The sequence below is a fragment of the Crotalus tigris genome, unplaced genomic scaffold (assembly GCF_016545835.1).
Source record: "Crotalus tigris isolate CLP2741 ecotype Arizona unplaced genomic scaffold, ASM1654583v1 scf7180000018504.2861643, whole genome shotgun sequence".
NCBI lineage: Eukaryota > Metazoa > Chordata > Lepidosauria > Squamata > Viperidae > Crotalus > Crotalus tigris.
This window is the reverse complement of record NW_024097043.1, coordinates 1,850,174-1,869,719: the sequence shown is the minus strand read 5'-3', so window position 1 is coordinate 1,869,719 and position 19,546 is coordinate 1,850,174. Positions and strand designations below refer to the sequence as shown.

Here is a 19,546-nt window from a genome sequence, read left to right as displayed (position 1 = left end):
AATTCTGTGCAGACTTCCTGTAGGTCGAGTGTTTGTAAGCTATTGAGTCCTGTGACGTGTATCCCCAGGGCCTCAAACCAATCGAGTCCTATGAGACTCGTTCGTTCACCCCCTACTACTAATAAGTCTAGTGGACCTTCAAAACTCTTGTATTGCACGTTAAGGGTGGCCTCCCCCTTAACACACACTCTTGAGTTCTGAAAATCTGTTAATACAATATCAGAAGGCCTTAACTTGGCCTTAGACCCACTTCTGGAACAAATCTTCCTAAATGTATGCAATGAAATGATGGACAGGGCAGACCCTGTGTCTAGTTCCATAGATAATGGAACCCCTTGTAGCTTCACGTTGAGTGACAGCTTTTTCTTCATGGGCTTGTGTGTGCCTGTTCTACAGATGCTTCTTCGCGAAGCGCAAAAACCTACCCTATTCTGGCTGGGGAATCTGGTACCTTTCAGGCGTTCTTCTTGGGGTTGTGCCTTTCGTCGGCTCAGACACACAGCTGCAATGTGCCCTTGTTTGCCGCATGCCCGGCAGGTAGCGGAGCGGAACTTGCAGTCGGTTCTCCTGTGGCGACCTCCACAGCCGATGCACTTGAGCGGAGCCGAAGAGCTTCCCTTCTGGTTCTCTTCCTTCGCGGGGTGTAGACGGTCGACTTCCTCGTCCGGATCCTCCTCGGAGTTTCGTCGGACGTCTTCCTGGTGCACGGACGCACCCTCTGCACTGTTTCTGATCGGCCGCATGTTTTTGACGGCGCCGCCTGCTGCTTCTTCTGCGGTGACTTCCCTTAAGGCGTCTTGGAAGGATAATTCTTCCTTTGCGAAAAGTCTCTGTTGTAGCTCGCGATGCCTTAACCCGCACACGAATCGGTCCCTCAGTCGTTCCTCGAGGTCCTTGAACTCGCAGGGCTTGGCGGCCTTCCGTAACGCGGCGATGTATTCCTTGGCTGACTCACCGGACCGTTGATCCCTTTGTTCGAAGGTGTGGCGCCATGAGATAACGGACACCTTGGGATGGAAATGCTCCTTCAGCAGCTTCTTCAGGTCTGCGTAGCTTACAGACTCTACTGGGACAGGTGCTGCAAGGTTTTCTGCGATTTCGAAGGCGTCTTGGCCGCAAACGCAAAGCAGGGTGGCCGCCTTCAAGCTATCTTCCCTCACTTGGTTTGCCTTGAAGTAGTTCTCCATTCTGGATACGTAGGACTCCCACCGCTCTGGATGTGAGACGTCGAATTCCGAAAGCCTTCCGATTTTCGCCATCTTCGGATCTTCAGGAGACGGGTCTATCAGCCAGCCTACCCCCGAATGCGCACCGGATTGGCGGGCAGCTGCCGAGTCGACGCCGTTCCTCTTTCGCCGCTCAGGACTCCTTGGGTAAGCTTACACTTCTTCCTTTCCAGGTAGTGCAAGGCATCCCACCTTCGTCGCCAGTGTTGAGTGTTGCAGGAAAACAGACACGAGAAGCAGCTGGAGTTCTCAGTTTCATTTATTCAGCGTTCAGCTTACAGGAAGATGGCTTCAGCCTCGCCCAAACGCCTCGCAGCCTCTTATATAGGCAACTCCCGGGTAAATGGGTTACTTTTCCCGCGCCAGCACCCGCGCATGCGCACGGCGCTGGCGACAGCCTGTCTGGTCCCGGGCAGCTTTGCACCTGCCCGGGACTGCCTGCAAACGCCCGAGCCGTTTGCAAGGCTCGGGACATAACACACAATATATATTACGCTCATATTAAATTCATTCTGAGAGTATTTACCATATCCCAAAGGGGTAAGGTTTAAAAAGTTCGGTCTAGCAATGTCCAAAGAAACATCTTTATATACTAGTGTTTATTGCAATTATTACAGAAATATTATGTAGAAAAAGAACAACTAAATAGTTAATAAATAATAATTATGTAATGTATTGATTAACAAATGTTTGCCTATTGAAATCAATTCCTATTTTGATTAATTAATAGAGTATCCTGCAATTCCTGTAAACACATTAATCCAGAGGATAGATGGGGGGGGGGGCTTCAAGGAGAAGACCCAGCAACAAAAATTTAATTGAGTGTCTTTTGTAGGCCTTATTTTTGACACTTGTAATTTGATTTTTTTCTTGCTTTAGATTACAGAAGCCATGTTAAAAAAAAAAATTTCAAATGATTGAAGATCCTAATTCTATTCTTGGTGAATATGTTCCCCTAAATCAGAGAAACTCAAAGCTAATCATCCTAGATTGTCAACTGTCTCAAAAGGAAAGAGAACATGAAATTCTAGAACAGGAAGGAAACATATTGAAATCATCAGCAAGAGAGCCCAGTCTTCAACCAGCATTGAAATGTTATTTAACCCTGATAAATGTGGACTAATTCCACAAATTGTTGTGTTGCAAGGAGCTGCAGGAATTGGAAAAACCACAATGGCCCAAAAAGTCATGTTGGATTGGGCTTCTCAAGAACTTTACCATGATAAATTTAGTTATGTTTTCTATATTTACTGTAGAAAGATGAATCTCCATGCATAATCTCAGGTTTAAACCTACATTTTGGTGGTAAAATGGCAAGGTGTCCGTTCTTCTTGAACCCTTTGTTTCATCAGATTCTTTACAGATGTTGTAAAAATGATGTTGCTAAAAAACTTGAAGAAACTTTGCAGAAAGGTAAGAAAATCCAATGAATTATAGAAAAGTTCTCTCATGTAGGATCAACCGAAAATAAACATCAATTGTGATTTGGGGAGCTGTCTCCCACTGAATCGTGTTCAACTAATTCATTGATGTTGACTAGGATTGGCAGTGTGTCCCTAGGATTTCAGAGAGAAGCTTTCCTTCTAGTCTGCAATGTCTTCTAGTCTTGGACCTGAAATCAAATTTAAGGGAAGCATCTGTTTTTTCAATCAATTTGGCACTTTCCTATCACTATAAAAAAAGAAAGAAAAGAGAAAAGAAAAAAGAAAAGAAAGGAAAAGAAAAATAGTTAAGCCAAGTTCAACCATATATATAAATTTAATGGAGATACTTAAAAGGGTTTATTTATTTATGAATTTTTTAAAACTGTTCCCCTCCCTAAGAGATAGATGGGATAGTGTACAAGTAAAAAATATTAAAACATAAAAATTTTATAAATAAAAATTGCAATTTAAAAAGGCAAGAATGGAGTAAAAATGAATATGAAAAATTAATTAAAAGGCAGGGAGATGACTTTCAGGGTGCTAACTACCTCTATAGTGGCATGTTCTTCTGTGTGCCCCAAGGAAGACCACAGGGCTATGTTTTTACACATTTCTGATAGGCCAGGAGAGGAGGGTCCACCTCACCTCAGGGGAGAGAATGGGGCAATGGCAGAGAAGGAACTCTTCTTGGTTGCTGCCAGTGGGAATTTTTAGGTGATGGAGTCCACAGCAGAGTCCGTCCCTGCTTGACAGGATGGGATGTGCCGAAGTAATGGGGTTAAGATGGCTTGTAGGTACTTTGGCTCCTTGCCATGTAGGTTTTTAAAAGTCATAACCAATATTTTGAACTGGACCCAGAAGCAGACTGGCATCATATGAAACTGCGCTGTCCCACTCGCTCACACACACACACTGTAGTGGGTTAAAGGTCTTTACTGAACTGCCTGTGTCCAAGTATTCAGTTCCCTGCAGTTCTTGAATAACGAAAACTCTCATTTCCCCCTGGGTTCACCAGAGACTCTAAGAAACAGACAAAAAGAGAGGTTCCAATTAATGAAGTTAGGCAGCAACCAGAACAAAAGTGCTCAACAAGGCAAGAATCCAAGGGCAGTAGTAGTCTGTGAGGCAAGACATGAGATCAAGGCATCAATACAAGGTCCATTACATGAGTCTTAAGTAAGAAACATGGCAAACAGGAGCATGAAACAAGGCAATGAGACATGTTGTTTCAGTAATATCCTTCTCTTTGGGAAGGCTTAATTAATGCTGGTATAGCTCTTCATGATAAACGAGGCTGCCACCTCACGAGTAACCTGTCTGACAGCATTGTTCCTATCACCTCACAGTTCTTCACACCCTTGGATCTGGGGGAGAGGTAACTCCTTCAATTCATCCATGTTGACTGCTGGCAGCTTCTCTCACTCCCCTCCTGTAGCTTCCAAGCTAACTTTGTCTCTGGCCAACTCAGCCAGCTGCCAGTCTGGTTGATCCGCATCTCCAACAGCTCCCAGGCTAACTGTCCTATCTTCCCCAGAGGTGCCAGGGACCACTCCTCCTTCTCCAAACTAGCATCCAGAGAAGAGAGTGGAGGCGCATGCATTACAGAAACTCATGCAGCAAAAGTGTTACATGTAATGTTCTTTGGGTTCCCAAGATTGCCCATGGGGCCATATTCTGTACCAGTGAAGCAGCTTCCCTTTCCCCCTTCTGGGGAAGTGCAATCCTATCAAAAACCAATGATGCTAAACTGTTGAATACAGAGAGGCCCAACCACAGACACTCTGTCTTAACAAGGTTCAGTTCAAGGCTGTTGTTCCCCATTCAGGCCTCCATAGCCGCCAGACACTGAGAGAGACCATCCACATCATCACTCACTTTACCTGGGATGGAGATATGTAACAGGGTATCATCCGCGTACTGATATCTCATCCCATAGTAATGGATGATCACACCTAGCGCTTTCATATAGATATTAAAAAGTAGCAGAGAAAGTACTGAGTCCTGCAATTCTCCACAAAGGAGGGCTGTGAGATGGACCTCTCACTCCCTATCAATACTGATTGGGACAAGCCTTGGATGAAGGAAGTGAACCAGTACAGAACTGTGCCATCTACCCCCAACTCCCTAAGTCAGTCCAAAAGGATACCATGGTATCAAAAACAGCCAAAAGGTCAAGAAAAGCAAGGATGGATGCACCATGTCCACCCCGGTCCCATCAGTGGCCATCCATGAGTGTAACCAATGTTGTTTCTATCTTGTATCTGGGCTTGAAACCTGAATGAAAAGGGTAGAATAATCTGTTTCCTCCAGAATGTTCTGAGGTTGCAATGCCACCACTTTCTAAACAACTGATCAATGCTCAATTTGGGATTCTTTCTTATTTTCTTTACACATTTCTTCTTTTCAGGTCCTCCTGAATTACTCATACTGGTTTACCGTACTGTTCTTTTATCCTTACCAATCTAATGAGACTACAATTACCTTCACCAAGCCGCTTTCTCTTTTTCCCCACCAAATCAGGTATTCAGGAATCCACACTCACTTCGCCTTACAACCCTGTGGTTCTTGGGGCATCTGAAGCACTCCTCTCACAGATCTCAGATTCACACAGTCCTACCCAGTCCTCCACCTGACTGCCTAGGCAATTATTTCCTCCTGTTTACCCCAGATAACTCACCTAGGTTTGTGCACAAAGTTGCCCAGTCACTGAGGCCGGTAATTCGCTGATCCCTCCTTCCGTCGTTTTCCTAGCAACTTCTATTTGGTTCCATGGAAGCTAGCATCAATTCCAGACTTTGGTCCCTGGAGTTTGAGATCAGACCGTTGAACTCAACGGGGCATGCCTTCCGATGTTCTCTCCAGGTTCTCCGGGATCTGGAAATGAGTGTTCCTCTAGCCCCACCGGCTGGGCACCAAAACTGTTGCACATGAATTTAAAAACAAATTAAATCCACTAATTGGGTTGCAAAGAAAACAAAATTTATTGCTAACAAAGAAAAGAAAAAGAGCGGTTTGCAAAGTGCAATGGATCCAAGTCAAGACTTCACGCAGGAAATTCTCAAGCAACGGACCACACGTGAGCCACATTGAGCAGTCATTTTTATACATCCTATCGCGACGCCCCATTTCCCTTCCCCTTTGGTCCCATTGGAAAGATCCACAGAGGTCACAATCTATCAGAAGCGCCTAACCGGAATACATTATCTCTGTCCTTGCCTGCTCAGGTTTCCTCAACATCTGACATACTACCATATATGGGCATGTTGTCATTCCGGCAGAAATTCACAGTTTATTCTTTGGTTTTAGTGCACTCATCCTGTTTATTTTTAAAACATCCTTTTCTCTTGAACTGTTTCCCTCAGAAAGCATAGCCGGTGCCGGCTTCGCTTGCCATCTCCACTGTATGCTATACAGCGTATCCAGAAGACATAGCTGGCACCGCTGCATGCTGGATGCACATACTATATACTGTACAGTGTATACTGTAAGCGTAGCTGGCGCCACCTACATATACTATATACTGCATACTGTAAACGTAGCCTGCGCCACCTACATATACTGTATAATGTATACAGTATCCAGTATGCGTAGTCGGTGCCAGCTATGCTTACCACGTAGAGTATTTGTATACTGTATCCAGAAGGTATAGCTGGCGCTGGCTATGCTGCCATCTCCACTGTACACTGTAGAGCGTATCCAGAAGGCGTAGCTGGCACTGGCTATGCTTGTCATCTCCGCTGTATGCTGTACATTGTATCCAGAAGGCGTAGCCGGTGCTGGCTATGCTTGCCGTCTCTGCTGTATACCAGATGCACATACTGTATACTGTACAGCGTATACTGTAAGCGTAGCTGGTGCTACCTACGTATACTGTATACTGTACACTGTATATTATATACTGTATATGGTAAACGTAGCCAGCACCACCTACGTATACTCTATACTGTACAGTGTACACTTTACACTATATACTGTAAGTACTGTAAGCGTAGCCAGTGCCGGCTACACATAATGTATACAGTATCCAGTATGCGTAGCCGGCGCTGGCTACACTTACCATGTAGAGTATACTGTATACTGTATCCAGAAGGCGTAGCTGGCACTGGCTATGCTTGCCTTCTCCGCTGTACGCTGTAGAGTGTATCCAGAAGGCATAGCCGGTGCTGGCTATGCTTGTCGTCTCTGCTGTACACTGTACATCGTATCCAGAAGGCATAGCCGGCACCGGCTATGCTTGCCGTTTCTGCTGTGTGCCGGATGCGCATACTGTATACTATACAGCGTATACTGTAAAGGTAGCCAGCGCAACCTATGTATACTATATACTGTATACTATATATTGTATAATGTATACTGTACACTGTATTCTGTATATGTAGCCGGCACCACCTACGTATACTGTATACTGTACACTGTATACTATAAGCGTAGCCGGTGCCAGCTACGCATCCTGTATACTGTATAATGTACAATATCCAGTATGCGTAGCTGGTGCCGGCTATACTTACAGCATAAAGTATACCGTATATTGTATCCAGAAGGCGTAGCCATTGCCATGCAGCATATCCAGAATGCATAGCTGCCGCTGGCTACACTTACCGTCTCTGCTATATGCTGTACAGTGTATCCAGAAGGCATAGCCGGCACCAATTACGCTTGCCGTCTCCGCTGTGCGCTGTATGGCATATTCAGAAGGCATACTACTGACTATTCTACTCTTTCCCACATCTACTACATCTACTGCTCCTTCAACTACTACTCCTTATTAGTCCCATTGCTGGAGAACAATTTCTCTTTCCAGCCATTTCAGGCTGCTTTATCTCTAAAGACAAACACACAGCACCAACATTACCACACCCAGTTGCCTCTCTGCTCCATTTTTATAACCAACTGTTGCTATGCTGTCTGGGGAAAGGCCTTAAAGAGGCAGGATAACAGCAGCACAGGTGCTGGCCATTTTGTAAGTGGCCTGTCCTCTCACAGACACATTCATTACCATTTCCACTTGTCATGATTGTTTGATGGGGTTTTAATATTGTATTCTTTTTCATCATAGCCTGGCAAATAGTTTTGATTTTGTGGACATCTGAGAAGGCCTTCTTTCTAGGTGCTAAAAGAAGATTTGATTGTAATCCGTTTGAAAACTGTGAATCTTTATTTCTCTTCCTTAGGGCAGACATAGACTAGACTACTCTGTACATTTATTCAGGGAAGAAAAAACCTTTTGCTGTTTAGAATTTCTTTCCTTTCCTTACATTCTCCTGTATTCTTGGTATTTTTTTCTGAACCGGAAAACTATCGAAAATTTATGAGCCATCACTGGATATATAGAAATTATATCATCCATTATGTTGAACAGCTTCCAATTTTTAAATAGGTTAGGAAAGAGTGGAAATAAATATTCTTATGGAAAGTAAAACTATTAGCCACTGATTTTGCATTATGCACTGCAATTATTTTGCTGTACAGTAGCTAATTAGTCTGTTTCTATCCTTATGAAATCTATATATCAACAGAGCAGAACATATTTAGCTCAGGGTTGAACATTTTACACCAACTTCTCACAATTTTTCTATAAATTGTTTTCTGGTTTTCCTGTTACCTCAATAAATTTTGATTGATTTTTTTTCCCAGAGTAATACCTACTTGATAGTGCCTTATAATATAATAGGGGTAATCAAACTGAACTCCCAAGGAGAAGTGGGCATTCTGGTTCTTCAAACAAAATAAAAATCCTTTGAGATTCTTTCTTTTAAAAGGCCAGAACCAGTGAGCCAATTTGAATATTTTCAAATAGGCCACATAGTTCTGAAGTAATTCCAAACAAAGTAAAATCTTAGAGAGTTGACTGAATTAATAATAATAATAAAGTTGGAAGGGACCTTGGAGGTCATCTAGTCCAACTCCCTGCTCAGGCAGGAAATCTATACCATTTCAGACAAATGGCTGTCCAGTCTCTTCTTAAAAACTTCCATTGTTGGAGCATTCACTGTTTCTGGAGGCAGGTTGTTCCACTGGTTAATTGTTCTGTCAGGAAATTTCTCCTTAGTTCCAGGTTGCTTTTCTCTTTGGTTACTTTCCATCCGTTGCTTCTTGTCCTGCCTTCAGGCACTTTGGAGAATAGCTTGATTCCCTCTTCTTTGTGGCAGCCCCTGAGATATTGGAACACTGCTATCATGTCATGCCTAGACCTTCTCTTTATTAAACTAGACATACCCAATTCCAGCAACCGTTCCCTATATGTTTTAGCCTCCAGTCCCCTAATCATCTTTGTGATGAGGGGTAGTTACTATACAGAGTAAGAATAAAAGTGTATTGAAGCATCTTCAGTATTTTAGTGTTAATGTTTTTATTTGGAATGCACTTGTATTAATGAATCCCTATTACCACACTAACACACAGTAGTAATCTGGCTTCTATTGATATATTGAGTACATATCAAAACATAACAGCTATATAAAATCTTGCTGAATTGGCAATGCACTCATTGCTGACAATCAGCTTGCAGGACTTGAGTCTGGGGGCATCCTGGCTGCTCCTCTCAGGATGAAGTGGAAAGGAGAAATTGCTAAGTGCTCTCAGCAGTCAGTCCATGAAGTAAACAAAAGGGCCAGCAATGGAAAATGCTACCTCCAGAGTAAGACCTGTAAAAAAAACTATAGCCAGAAAATCAACAGCTGCTTATATCAAGTAGACTTCAATGGGATAATTGATGCCCATTAACAGAAAGCTGGCATAAGCACCAACCCAAACCTACTGAAGGAAATCTAATCAAATTCACAAGTTAATGTCCATCAAGAGTCAATCAAGCAACGTCAATGCTAGTTTCCAAAGTTCAATAGCAAGACTGATAGCAATAGAGTCACAAACTCACAAAGAGGAAAAGTTTCAGAAGGGAGTTGACAGGAACATTAAAGTTAGGCAAATACTTCTCTCACAGAGCTGAGGGTGAAAAGGGAGGGGACCATTTTCCAGACTTGGATTCCCCTCAGGAGAAGAGTTTTGTCTTCACTGTAGGCCTCCCCCAGGTCCTTGGCCTCCTCTCTCTCTCTTGCAAATGGGAGAAAAAGAATCTGCATGTTGCAAAAACCCTTTCCTGGTACTACAATTCTGCAGGAGGTTAAAAAACAAACAAAAAAGCAACATTAAATGAAGCAGCAAGTGCGTATCTTCACAAACCTTTGTGGAGGAAAGGCCCTTTTATTTGATATGGCCAATTAAGCAGGACTTCTGTGAAACTTTTCCTCTCTTGAAGCAGCTGCGTGAGGACATGGCAGAGGAAATGCGACTCAACTACAAGGAAGAAGGGAGGGGCACTTTTGAAAACGAAAGTGCTTTTAACAGGAGGCCAGCAAAGGGTAGCGTCCGTATCTGTTTAGTTACAATTTCAGAATCAGTGTTGCTTTGAGACTCCTTTTTTCCCCATGGAAAGGTAAGCCTGACATCCTAAGTGCTTAAATATGGGAAGATTGGATTTTGTGATATGTGTTTGGGTAATAGAAGCTTCTTTGCAAAAACCTATACCCTTTTGAGAAACTTTGCGGCGTAATTGCTGCAGGGAGGCAACGTCTCCAAAAAGGAAAGAGGCCCTTCAGCTGAGCTTGAATTGGGGTTCGCAATGGAGGGTCCCTGATCTCCACCGTTAGTCTATAACACGGGTGTCAAACTTGCCACGGCACGTGATGTGTTACGACTCTGCATTGCCGGGAGTGGGGTGGCTGCGTCTTCGGTATGATGAAACCGGCCCAAGGTGCGGAAGTTTGACAGCCGTGAAGTACGGTAAGTTTTCTCGGAAGTTATGCTTGGAGATTCAGAAGGTCTAGCTCAGTGGTTCTCAACCTTCCTAATGCCGCGACCCTTTAATACAGTTCCTCATGTTGTGGTGACCCCCAACACCCCATCCAGCTGGCCGGGGGGGTATCAAAAACTTGACCCCCCAAAAAAGGAAAAAAATGGGAACGTTTAGGTAGTCCTCGACTTACAACAATTCGCTTAGTGACTGTTTGAAGTTACAACAGCACTGAAAAAGCGAATTATGATCATTTTTCACACTTATGATTGTTGCAGCATCCCCAGGGTCGTGTGATTTATATTCAGATGCTTGACAACTGATTCATACTTATGACGTTCACAGTGTCCCAGGGTCATGTAATCAATGGCCAGGGGGCGTGGCCAGCTGATCACTCAGGTTGCACAGTGCCTATGGGGGGGGATCTGTGGGTCTCTGGGATGGGACTGGGGTGGGTGCCTGTCTTCCTTCCCTCCCTTCTCTCCCCTTGTCCCTTCCTTCCTTCTTTTCTTCCTTTCTTTCACCTCCCTCTTAGTCTCTTCCTCCTTCCCTCCCTCTCCCATTGTCCCTTCCTTCCTTCTTTCCTTCATTTCCTTCATCTCTTGCTTAGTCCTCCTTCCCTCCCTCTCCCATTGTCCCTTCCTTCCTTCCTTCCTTCCTTCCTTCCTTCCTTCCTTCCTTCCTTCCTTCCTTCCTTCCTTCCTTCCTTTCCTTCACCTCCTTCTTAGTCTCTTCCTCCTTCCCACCCTCTCCCATTGTCCCTTCCTTTCTTTCTTCCTTCCTTCCTTCCTTTCATTCCCCTCCCTTAGTCTCTTCCTCCTCCCCTCCCTCTCTCCCATTGTCCCTTCCTTCCTTCTTACCTTCCTTTCCTTCACCTCCTTCTTAGTCTCTTCTTCCTTCCCTCCCTCTCTCCCATTGTCCCTTCCTTCTTTCCTTCCTTTCCTTCACTTCCTTCTTAGTCTCTTTCTCCTTCCCACCTTCTCCCATTGTCCCTTCCTTCTTTCCTTCATTTCCTTCACCTCCTGCTTAGTCTCTTCCTCCTTCCCTCCCTCTCTCCCATTGTCCTTTCCTTCCTTCCTTCTTTCCTTCCTTTCCTTCATGTCCTTCTTAGTCTCTTCCTCCTTCCCACCTTCTCCCATTGTCCCTTCCTTCCTTCTTTCCTTCATTTCCTTCACCTCCTTCTTAGTCTCTTCCTCCTTCCCACCTTCTCCCATTGTCCCTTCCTTTCTTCTTTCCTTCCTTTCCTTTCCCTCCCTAGTCTCTTCCTCCTTCCCTCCCTCTCTCCCTCTGTCCCTTCCTTCCTTCCTTCCTTCCTTCCTTCCTTCCTCCCTTCCTTCCTTCTTCCCTTCTTTCCCTCTTTGTTCCTTCCTCCTTCCATTGTTCCTCCCTTCCTTCCCTCTCTCATTGTTCCTTACTTCCGTCCCTCTTCCTCCCTTCCTTCCTCCCCCCCTCCGTGCCCAGGATGGGACAAGGGGAGGGGGATAGGCTACCAGCGTGGCTGGGGCTTTACTGACGGCAAACCTGCCTGTGCACAGCCAGAGACAGAGGAGAGCTCGCCCAGCTCACTTGCTCAGCTTCGCCGAAAGGCATGCAGCTTGCTAAGTTAGCAGAAGCTCCAGGATCAGCGCCAGGTGATTCATGCCTTCTGCTAAATTAGCAAGTGCATGTTTTCTAGTGAGCAAGTTTGCTGGGCAGGAGCCAAGGAGAGCAGCTACAGCTGCAGAAGCGCGGATCAGCTGTAGAGGCTCGCCCGATCCTGGACAAGAGGGAAGGAAGGAAGGAAGGAAGGAAGGAAGGAAGGAAGGAAGGAAGGAAGGAAGGAAGGAAGGAAGGGACAAGGGGGAGAGGGAGGGAAGGAGGGACAAAGAGGGAGGTGAAAGGAAGGAAGGAAGGGACAAGGGGAAGAGAGAGGGAAGGAGGGACAAAGAGGGAGGCGAAGGAAAGGAAGGAAGGAAGGAAGGAAGGAAGGAAGGAAGGGACAATGGGAGAGGGAGGGAAGGAAGAAGAGACCAAGAGGGAGGGAAGGAAAGGAAATTCCAGTCTGGAGAGGCTTGCCAGCCCAGCTGCCGAGAAACAGAAGAGTGCAAAGCCAAGGAGAAGAAGGTGGCTGTTTCCTCCCAAAGGGGGCTCCTTTTCTCCACCCCTTCCCTGGGTTTGTGGGGAATTTCTCATCACCAACGCTGGCAGGTGCTGCTTTGAGCCCGCCGCAAGCTTTCTCGCCCCCTTTGCTTCTCCCCCCTCCCCCGCTTTCGTGAGGATTGTGGCACCCTTGGGAAGCCGATCCTGCTTTGAAGCTTAGGAGAGGAGGAAGAGTCCCTTCCTCCTTCCCTCCCTCTTGCATCAGCTGGCGCAAGTTCGGGGGTTGCCAGCTGACGGGCGCAGGAGTTGGGTGCTGCAACAGCCTCCCCTTGGCTGATCTGCGTGCACGAGAAGAAGTCAATCCGGTTGCTGCACAATGAGTCTCTGGGGAGGGCGGGGCCTTGCTCTGCGCCTGTGCTCTTCATGCGCCCCCTGCAGGGCACATTTGGTAGAGTTCATGCAGACTGCTGAACTGTATTTTCCACAAACAAGTGAGGTAGAGCGGAGGGGGGGAGGGAGAGAAGGCAGTTGACAAGCCCTGCCTCAGACCATCGGAAATATGTGTTGTCCGATGGTCTTAGGTGACCCCTGTGAAAGGCTTGTGCGACCCCCAAAAGGGTCGCGACCCACAGATTGAGAACTGCTGGTCTAGCTCCTTGTACAGGAGTACTTAATGCCAGAGTGAAATAACTTCAGAGGCCCGTTCTCAATCCTGCTTGAGAACTTCTACAGTATTGTTGCTGGCAAGGATTTTAATTAAGCCAATTCCTATGATTTCATGTTGGCAAAACCTTCTGTGTTCTGAAATGCCAAGTAGAGCCCAACTTCTCAAGCTGTCTTTATTTAATATTTAATCATGTGCTTCAGCAGAAGAGATTGAAAACCTGGGACCCCAAATTTCACCTTTCCAAACTTCATCCTTAAAAGTACCTATTTTACAGAAGCCTCTTTTTTTCTTTTTACAATCCTCTTGCTTCAGTTTATCCTGTTTGCACAGAAGCGTAAAACAGGAAACTGCTGTTGGAATATTCATGAACAGGAAGAGTCATGTGGTAACTCAGTCAGCCAATGTGAAGAAAGTACTACTGAGTCTGTGCAAAAGAGTATTGAGTTAGGAGCTGGATTTCCAGTCTCAGGTTTTGTCTCTGGTCTGTCTCTGTAAGAAATCTTCATTAAGCTATGTTGCTGTAAAGAAGAATGGTATTGTAAATATTTTTATATAAATATAAAGTTATTTGAATCAGCTAAATGCAGTCAACTGTGAGAGCTTCTGATTTATTTTTCACCAATAGAGAAATTGGTGAATTCTCTAACATTGCCAAATGCTTTGCTAAAGAAAAGCAAGAAATTATATTTAGCTCTGCAGGATGCGGGTTAGAACAGTAACTAGAAGCTTGTTGCAGCTTGAGTTGAGGGGCAAGCAGGGATGGTGTAAGTTATGATAAGAACACTCCTTGTACAAGTGTTATTCCAAGATGAATAGCACTATAGGTAGTCCTGACTTACAACAGTTTGTTTAGTGACCGTTTGAAGTTACAACAGCATTAAAAAATGACTTATGACAGTTTTTCACATTCATGACCATTTCAGCATCATGTGACCAAAATTCAGATGCTCATATTTATGATAGTTGTTGTAGTGTTCCTTGGTTCCATGATCAACTTTTGCAAACTTCTGACAAGCAGAATAGATGGGGAAGCCAAATTCACCTTACAATCCTGTTACTAACTTAACATCTGCAATAATTCACATAACAACTGTAGCAAGAATGACTGTAAAATGGGGCAAAATTCACTTAGCAAGTGTCTCACTTAGCAACAGAAATTTTGGCCTCAGTTGTGGCCATAAGTCAAGGATTTGACTTAATTTCCTGTACTTGTACACATGCTATTTTAACGATAAGTTTGTAACAAATCATTGTAGTGCTGTTGTTAATTTCCTGTATTCTGAAGTGTAAGAAATACAATGCCAGTCTTATTGTGGTTCCTCTGAGCTCCTCTGTTTGCTAATGGAGAAGCCCTTTGCTTCTGAGCAGAAATATGTGACAAATTTCCACTTTCCTGAACTCTGTGTAATTGATTGGCCTTTGCACTGGGTCAACAAACCACAGCTCTTGGCCATCATAAGCTGATTATACAGATACAGAGCAGGAAGGTAAGGTTTTCCCAGTAAATGTTGTGAAGGAGATCCTGTACTGCACTTCCTTTTCTGAGAGGAGAGAAGATGTGGAAAAGGAGGGATTGGGCTGGAGGTTCCCAGAGCCGCAGAGGCTGCTGTTATAAACCATGGATGCCTTAAAAGATTGGTTTGAAGATGAGTTATAGTTGGAGAGGCACTGCTTAAGATTTGTTTCTCAGTGTATAATTAATGATTGCTTCTCACTCTTCTTTTCTCTCTCTCTCTTTTTACCTTCTTCCATGCTTCATCTTCATGAAGTTTGCCTTGCTATGGTTCTTCCTCCTCTCCATCCTAGCTTGTTTACTCTCTTTCTTTTTAGCTGTAGCTGCTTGAAGAAGGGAGGAGAATGTGGCTATTGCATTTTAGTAAAAGAGATGGCTAGCATAATTTACAGATGGCGGTCAATTGATCTGTCCCCAGGGAAGGAAGAAGCAGGAGTTTTGCAGAGGATTTTTTGTCTGTGTTTCTTATAGTTCTGTTTGTTATTTCTTTTGGCTCAGGACAACCATTTCAAATACAGGGCTGTTTTCCTTCCAGGTGTACACATTGGCTGGTGTTTCTTATTTTGACAGTATTGTCCTCCCAATATATCTCTAAGTGACAAAGTCTACGGCAACTTCAGTTGATTGCCTTATGGTCAAAAATTGATCCCTGTAAAAATGATCTATTGTAAGACTTTTATCTGTATAAAAGTACTTCTAAGTACGGTTGGAAATGTGTAAACCATAAAGGAATATTTTATCATGCATGGCAGACTAGTGAAATAACAAAAAAATTATTGGATGCCAATATGTATGATTAAGCAGAGAATTAAAAAAAATATTCAGGTGAAACCAGAATTTTTCTTACTAGAACTTACGGATAGATAATTTTAAAAACTCATGGATGATTGATTTTATATATGGTCACTGAGGGAGGCTATTAGATGTACCAAGATGGGAAAATATAGGAATACCCACAAAAGAGGAGTAGATTGTGAAGATGGTAGAATTTACAGAAATGCCTACATGGAGTAGTTTGATTAGGGAGGGTACAACAATCACTGTATAAAAGATGGAAAATCCCTTACAGATTGTTTGCTCAAAATGGATAAAAATGAACTTATGATTATTGATTAGAAAGGGCTGTATATGAGGAAAAAGTAACTTTATTAAACTGGTTTAATATAAATAATAAATAAACACCCTGCTACGGAATGGGTAATATAATACCTTTGTAAATGAGTTATCTGGTTTAATTTCAAAATAGAAAATATTGTTGCCATCAAACTTCATTTCCATAAAAAGTTAGTTTAATTGTTTAATTCTAATTTTAGATATAATCCATCATAATTGAAATGAACAACACTGTGCGCAGTCATCTTCGCAAAGCATTGAATGCTCTTGAAGAAAATCCGTTTGAAGACTTTAAATGGACGCTAAAATGTATTAACCACAATGGAAAGGAAAACATTCCTATTAGTTCATTGGAGAAAGCTACGCGACTAGAAGTTGTAGATCTCCTGATTCAGTATTATAAAGAAGATGCTGTAGATGTGTGCATCATAGTCCTTCAACAAAGTAATATAAATAATGTTGCTAGAAATCTTGAAGAAGCTCTACAAGGTAAGAAAATCCAATGTATTTACTGGATTACAAATTGTCTCCAGTAAGATCACCTGGAAATAAATAATGATGTCTTTTGTTTCCCACTGAATCTTGTTCATATTTGTTGTTGTTGACTAGGATTGGCAGTGACTCCCCGGGATTTCAGAGTGGGGCTTTCTTTCTAGTCTGGGATCCCATGTATTGAGCCTGGAATCAAATTTAAGGAAAACATCTGTTCTGTCACTCAACTTGACATTTTCCTATCACTGTCAAATAAATGATATGGCAAGTTCAAGCCAAACAAGTTATTCCATTGATCTAAATTTCAGGAGATCCTTAAAAGCAGAGTTTTAGTCCATGCTTTTACTAGTGTGCTTCCTGACATGATCCAGTATTACGGTATCTCACAGGTGGTGATGCTATTGTCGCTACTAGGGAAGAGAGCAGGGCATGGAACCAGAGAACAAAAAAGCAACATTCTCTTGCAGGAGCCCCAAGTGGAAAGGAAATGAGATATATAGGACAATCCCCAAACATCTAAAACACCCTGAGTACATTTCTACAATGGGGATGCCAAATTAGGGAGCCAAGAAGCTTCCCAGAACTAGTCCTAATCCCAAGAGCAAATCCCATTCATGCCTTGTTGCCACCTGTAGGGCCGCATTAGTTTGCCTGGTGTCCTGCTGGATGGCATGAGACGGGTCTCTGTAGCAACAGCAGCCTTCTTGAAGAAGGGCACAACCCACCTGTTGAGTCCTTGGCGAAAAGCAGACACGAGAAGCAGTTGTAGTTCTCAGGTTTTCATTTATTCTGTGTTCAGCTTACAGGTGAAGGCTTCAGCAACGCCCAAAAGCTCCCAGCCTCTTATATAGGCGATTCCCGGGTCAATGTGTTACTTTTCCCGCACCAGCACCCGCGCATGCGCACAGGCGCTGGCGACAGCCTGTCTGGTCCCGGGCAGCTTGCACCTGCCCGGGACTGCCTGCAAATGCCCCGAGCCCGTTTGCAAGGCTCGGGACATAACACCCCTTTCCCCCGGGCTAAGACTACTACCAACATACAATTATTTTTTTGATGCAATGTTCTACTCCCCAGTGCTCCTACTGTTTACTGGCTTTTGTTTGGCCAGCAATGTTATGTAATCCTCTAAGTATTTAGGAGATTTCCTTGCTCTCTGTGACCTTCTCAGCTCTGGGTTTCTGACAGGTGTTCCCTGACTGAGGGGAGACGTGAGCCTGTTCTCCTTATCATGCCTTGGTGCCTTCCAAGGACTGTGCCCCAATGCCTGGCCTGCTCGCTCGCCCACCGGGCTCGTCAGGCCAGGGCTTCTGTCACTTTGTGACCTGGTTGACCTGCCTAGCTGTAGGCCCTCGGGCCCCTTGAAGTGATAGCCACTGCTGGGCGTCTCTGTAGAACCTCCTAGGTCCGTCCAAGACCTGTCAGGAGGCTGTCCATTCCTTAAACCCCGTTCTGTATCCGGGCTCGTGTGGGTTTCTGTACCTTCCCAAAACTCAGTTACTCCCTGATTTGGGCTAGAGGTGTTGCGGTCGGGACTTGGTTCCTCGACCACCTCCCTCTATGTTTGACCCCCTGTAGGACTTGGGGTAAGGTCAGGCCGACTCTGGGGATTATGTGCCAGCTCTCTTGCGGGGTATGATTTATTGGGATGCTCCCGGGTATCCTCCCTGACTGGAGTACTGTGCTGTGCAGGTGAATAGTGATTCTACCCCTGGGGTGACTCCCTGGCTGGAGTAGGCGTGGATGCCTGGTAGTTGGATAGGCTCTTAGAATTCCTGTTTGGGGCACTCGCGGAATCCTGGAATGGGCCATTTGTGGCTCCATCGTTGGAGGTGGGCAGCAGCTCATGCCCCTCCCTTTGCTCTAAAGGGTCCCCCTCCCCCCCCCTGGCAAAGACCCAGGAGTCTCATCTGAAAGATCCCGCCTAGGGCGGAGTTGGTCGATGTGCCGACGCAGGACACGACCGTTGTCCAGGGCTACCTCGTAGGATAGAGGACCTGTGACCCTGGAAATAGAAGCGGGGACCCATGTATGACCAGGCCCGTAATTGCGAGTCTAAACCGGGGCACCCACAAGTAGTTGTCTAGGTGCCCTAGGATGTGAGGTAGGTGAAGGCAGTCTGTCCGGATGCAACCGGTCAAGCTTCGTAGTAAGTTTGCACCCCCAGCGAAGTTCAGCTGGGCTTCTCCCTGTAGAAGTGGACGGTGTGGTGCGGTAAGAAAGGAGAAAGTCAGCCAACCTGTGATGCCAGTCCCCATAGGTGAGTCTTTTCAAGGCGTCCTTTGTGATGCGGACCATGCGTTCAGCCATACCGTTGGTGGACGGGTGGAAGGGTGCAGACGTGGCATGACGAATCATGTTAGCCTGTAAGAAAGCTTGGAATTCGGAGGAAGTAAACTGAGGGCCGTTGTCAGACACGATGACATCTGGGAGCCCGTGTGCAGCAAAAATCCCCCTCAGTACCTGAATAGTCTTTGCAGTGGTGGTGGATGAGACAGGTACAACCTCAAGCCATTTTGAATGACTGTCAACGAGGACCAAGAAGAACTGGCCCTGAAAGGGCCCAGCGTAGTCAATGTGCACCCTAGACCATGGGGACTGTGTATCCTCCCATCTATGCACAGGAGCTTGGGGCATCTCTGGGCGAGAGCGCTGGCACAGGTGGCATGCATGCACCTTAGCCTCAATGTCCTTATCTAAACCAGGCCACCACAAGTGGCTGCGCGCAAGGGCCTTCATGCGAACAATGCCAGGATGACCCTCGTGGAGGGACTCTAAGATCCTAGTCCTCATTGAGGTGGGAATGACAACTCTGTTTCCCCAAAGCAGACAACCCTGAGAAGTGGACAACTCGTTCCTTTTGGACCAGAAACTCTGAAACTCAGGATTAGGGCAGTGCTCAGGCCATCCAGACAAAACCCAAGAAAGGACACGTGAAAGTGTGTGATCTGTGCCTGTTTCAGCGGCGACATCCCTGGCATTCAGAGGGGACTCGGGCAAGGCTTGGATGGATAGAATGTTGACAGCTGGCGCAGGGTCAGCTTCTACTACTGGCAGGGGCAATCTACTGAGGCCATCAGCATGGCCCATTTCTTTCCCAGGCTTGTGGAGTAAGGAAAAATCATATGCAGACAGAAAAATAGACCACCTAAGCATTCTAGGGGAAATGATTTGGGGAGTTTGTTTACGTGTGGTAAACAGTCCCAGCAGAGGCTTATGGTCAGTGAAGACCGTGAAATGCCTGCC

The 19,546-nt window shown here is 45.1% G+C and overlaps 1 protein-coding gene and 1 long non-coding RNA gene across 4 annotated transcripts in view; one reads left to right on the top strand and one right to left on the bottom strand.

Moving 5' to 3' along the window:
• Positions 1-1,810: 1,810 nt before the first annotated feature.
• On the bottom strand, positions 1,811-9,964 carry LOC120312468. The gene is made up of 3 exons (XR_005557905.1): positions 9,830-9,964; positions 5,328-5,568; positions 1,811-3,670 (listed from the first exon to the last, which is right to left on the bottom strand). It is a non-coding gene; the product is annotated as an uncharacterized LOC120312468 (long non-coding RNA).
• Positions 9,965-9,978: 14 nt separating this feature from the next.
• Positions 9,979-19,546, top strand: part of LOC120312466 (NACHT, LRR and PYD domains-containing protein 12-like) — a 65,636-nt gene continuing 56,068 nt past the window's right edge. Inside the window, exons 1-2 of one of the 3 annotated variants that reach the window (XM_039353222.1) lie at positions 9,979-10,082; positions 16,012-16,300. In XM_039353222.1, the coding sequence (XP_039209156.1) occupies positions 16,033-16,300 (268 nt within the window). In that variant the 5' untranslated portion in view covers positions 9,979-10,082; positions 16,012-16,032. Of the gene's footprint in view, positions 10,083-13,697; positions 13,724-16,011; positions 16,301-19,546 lie in introns of those variants that run through there. The other 2 variants (XM_039353225.1, XM_039353224.1) reach the window with 2 other exon arrangements.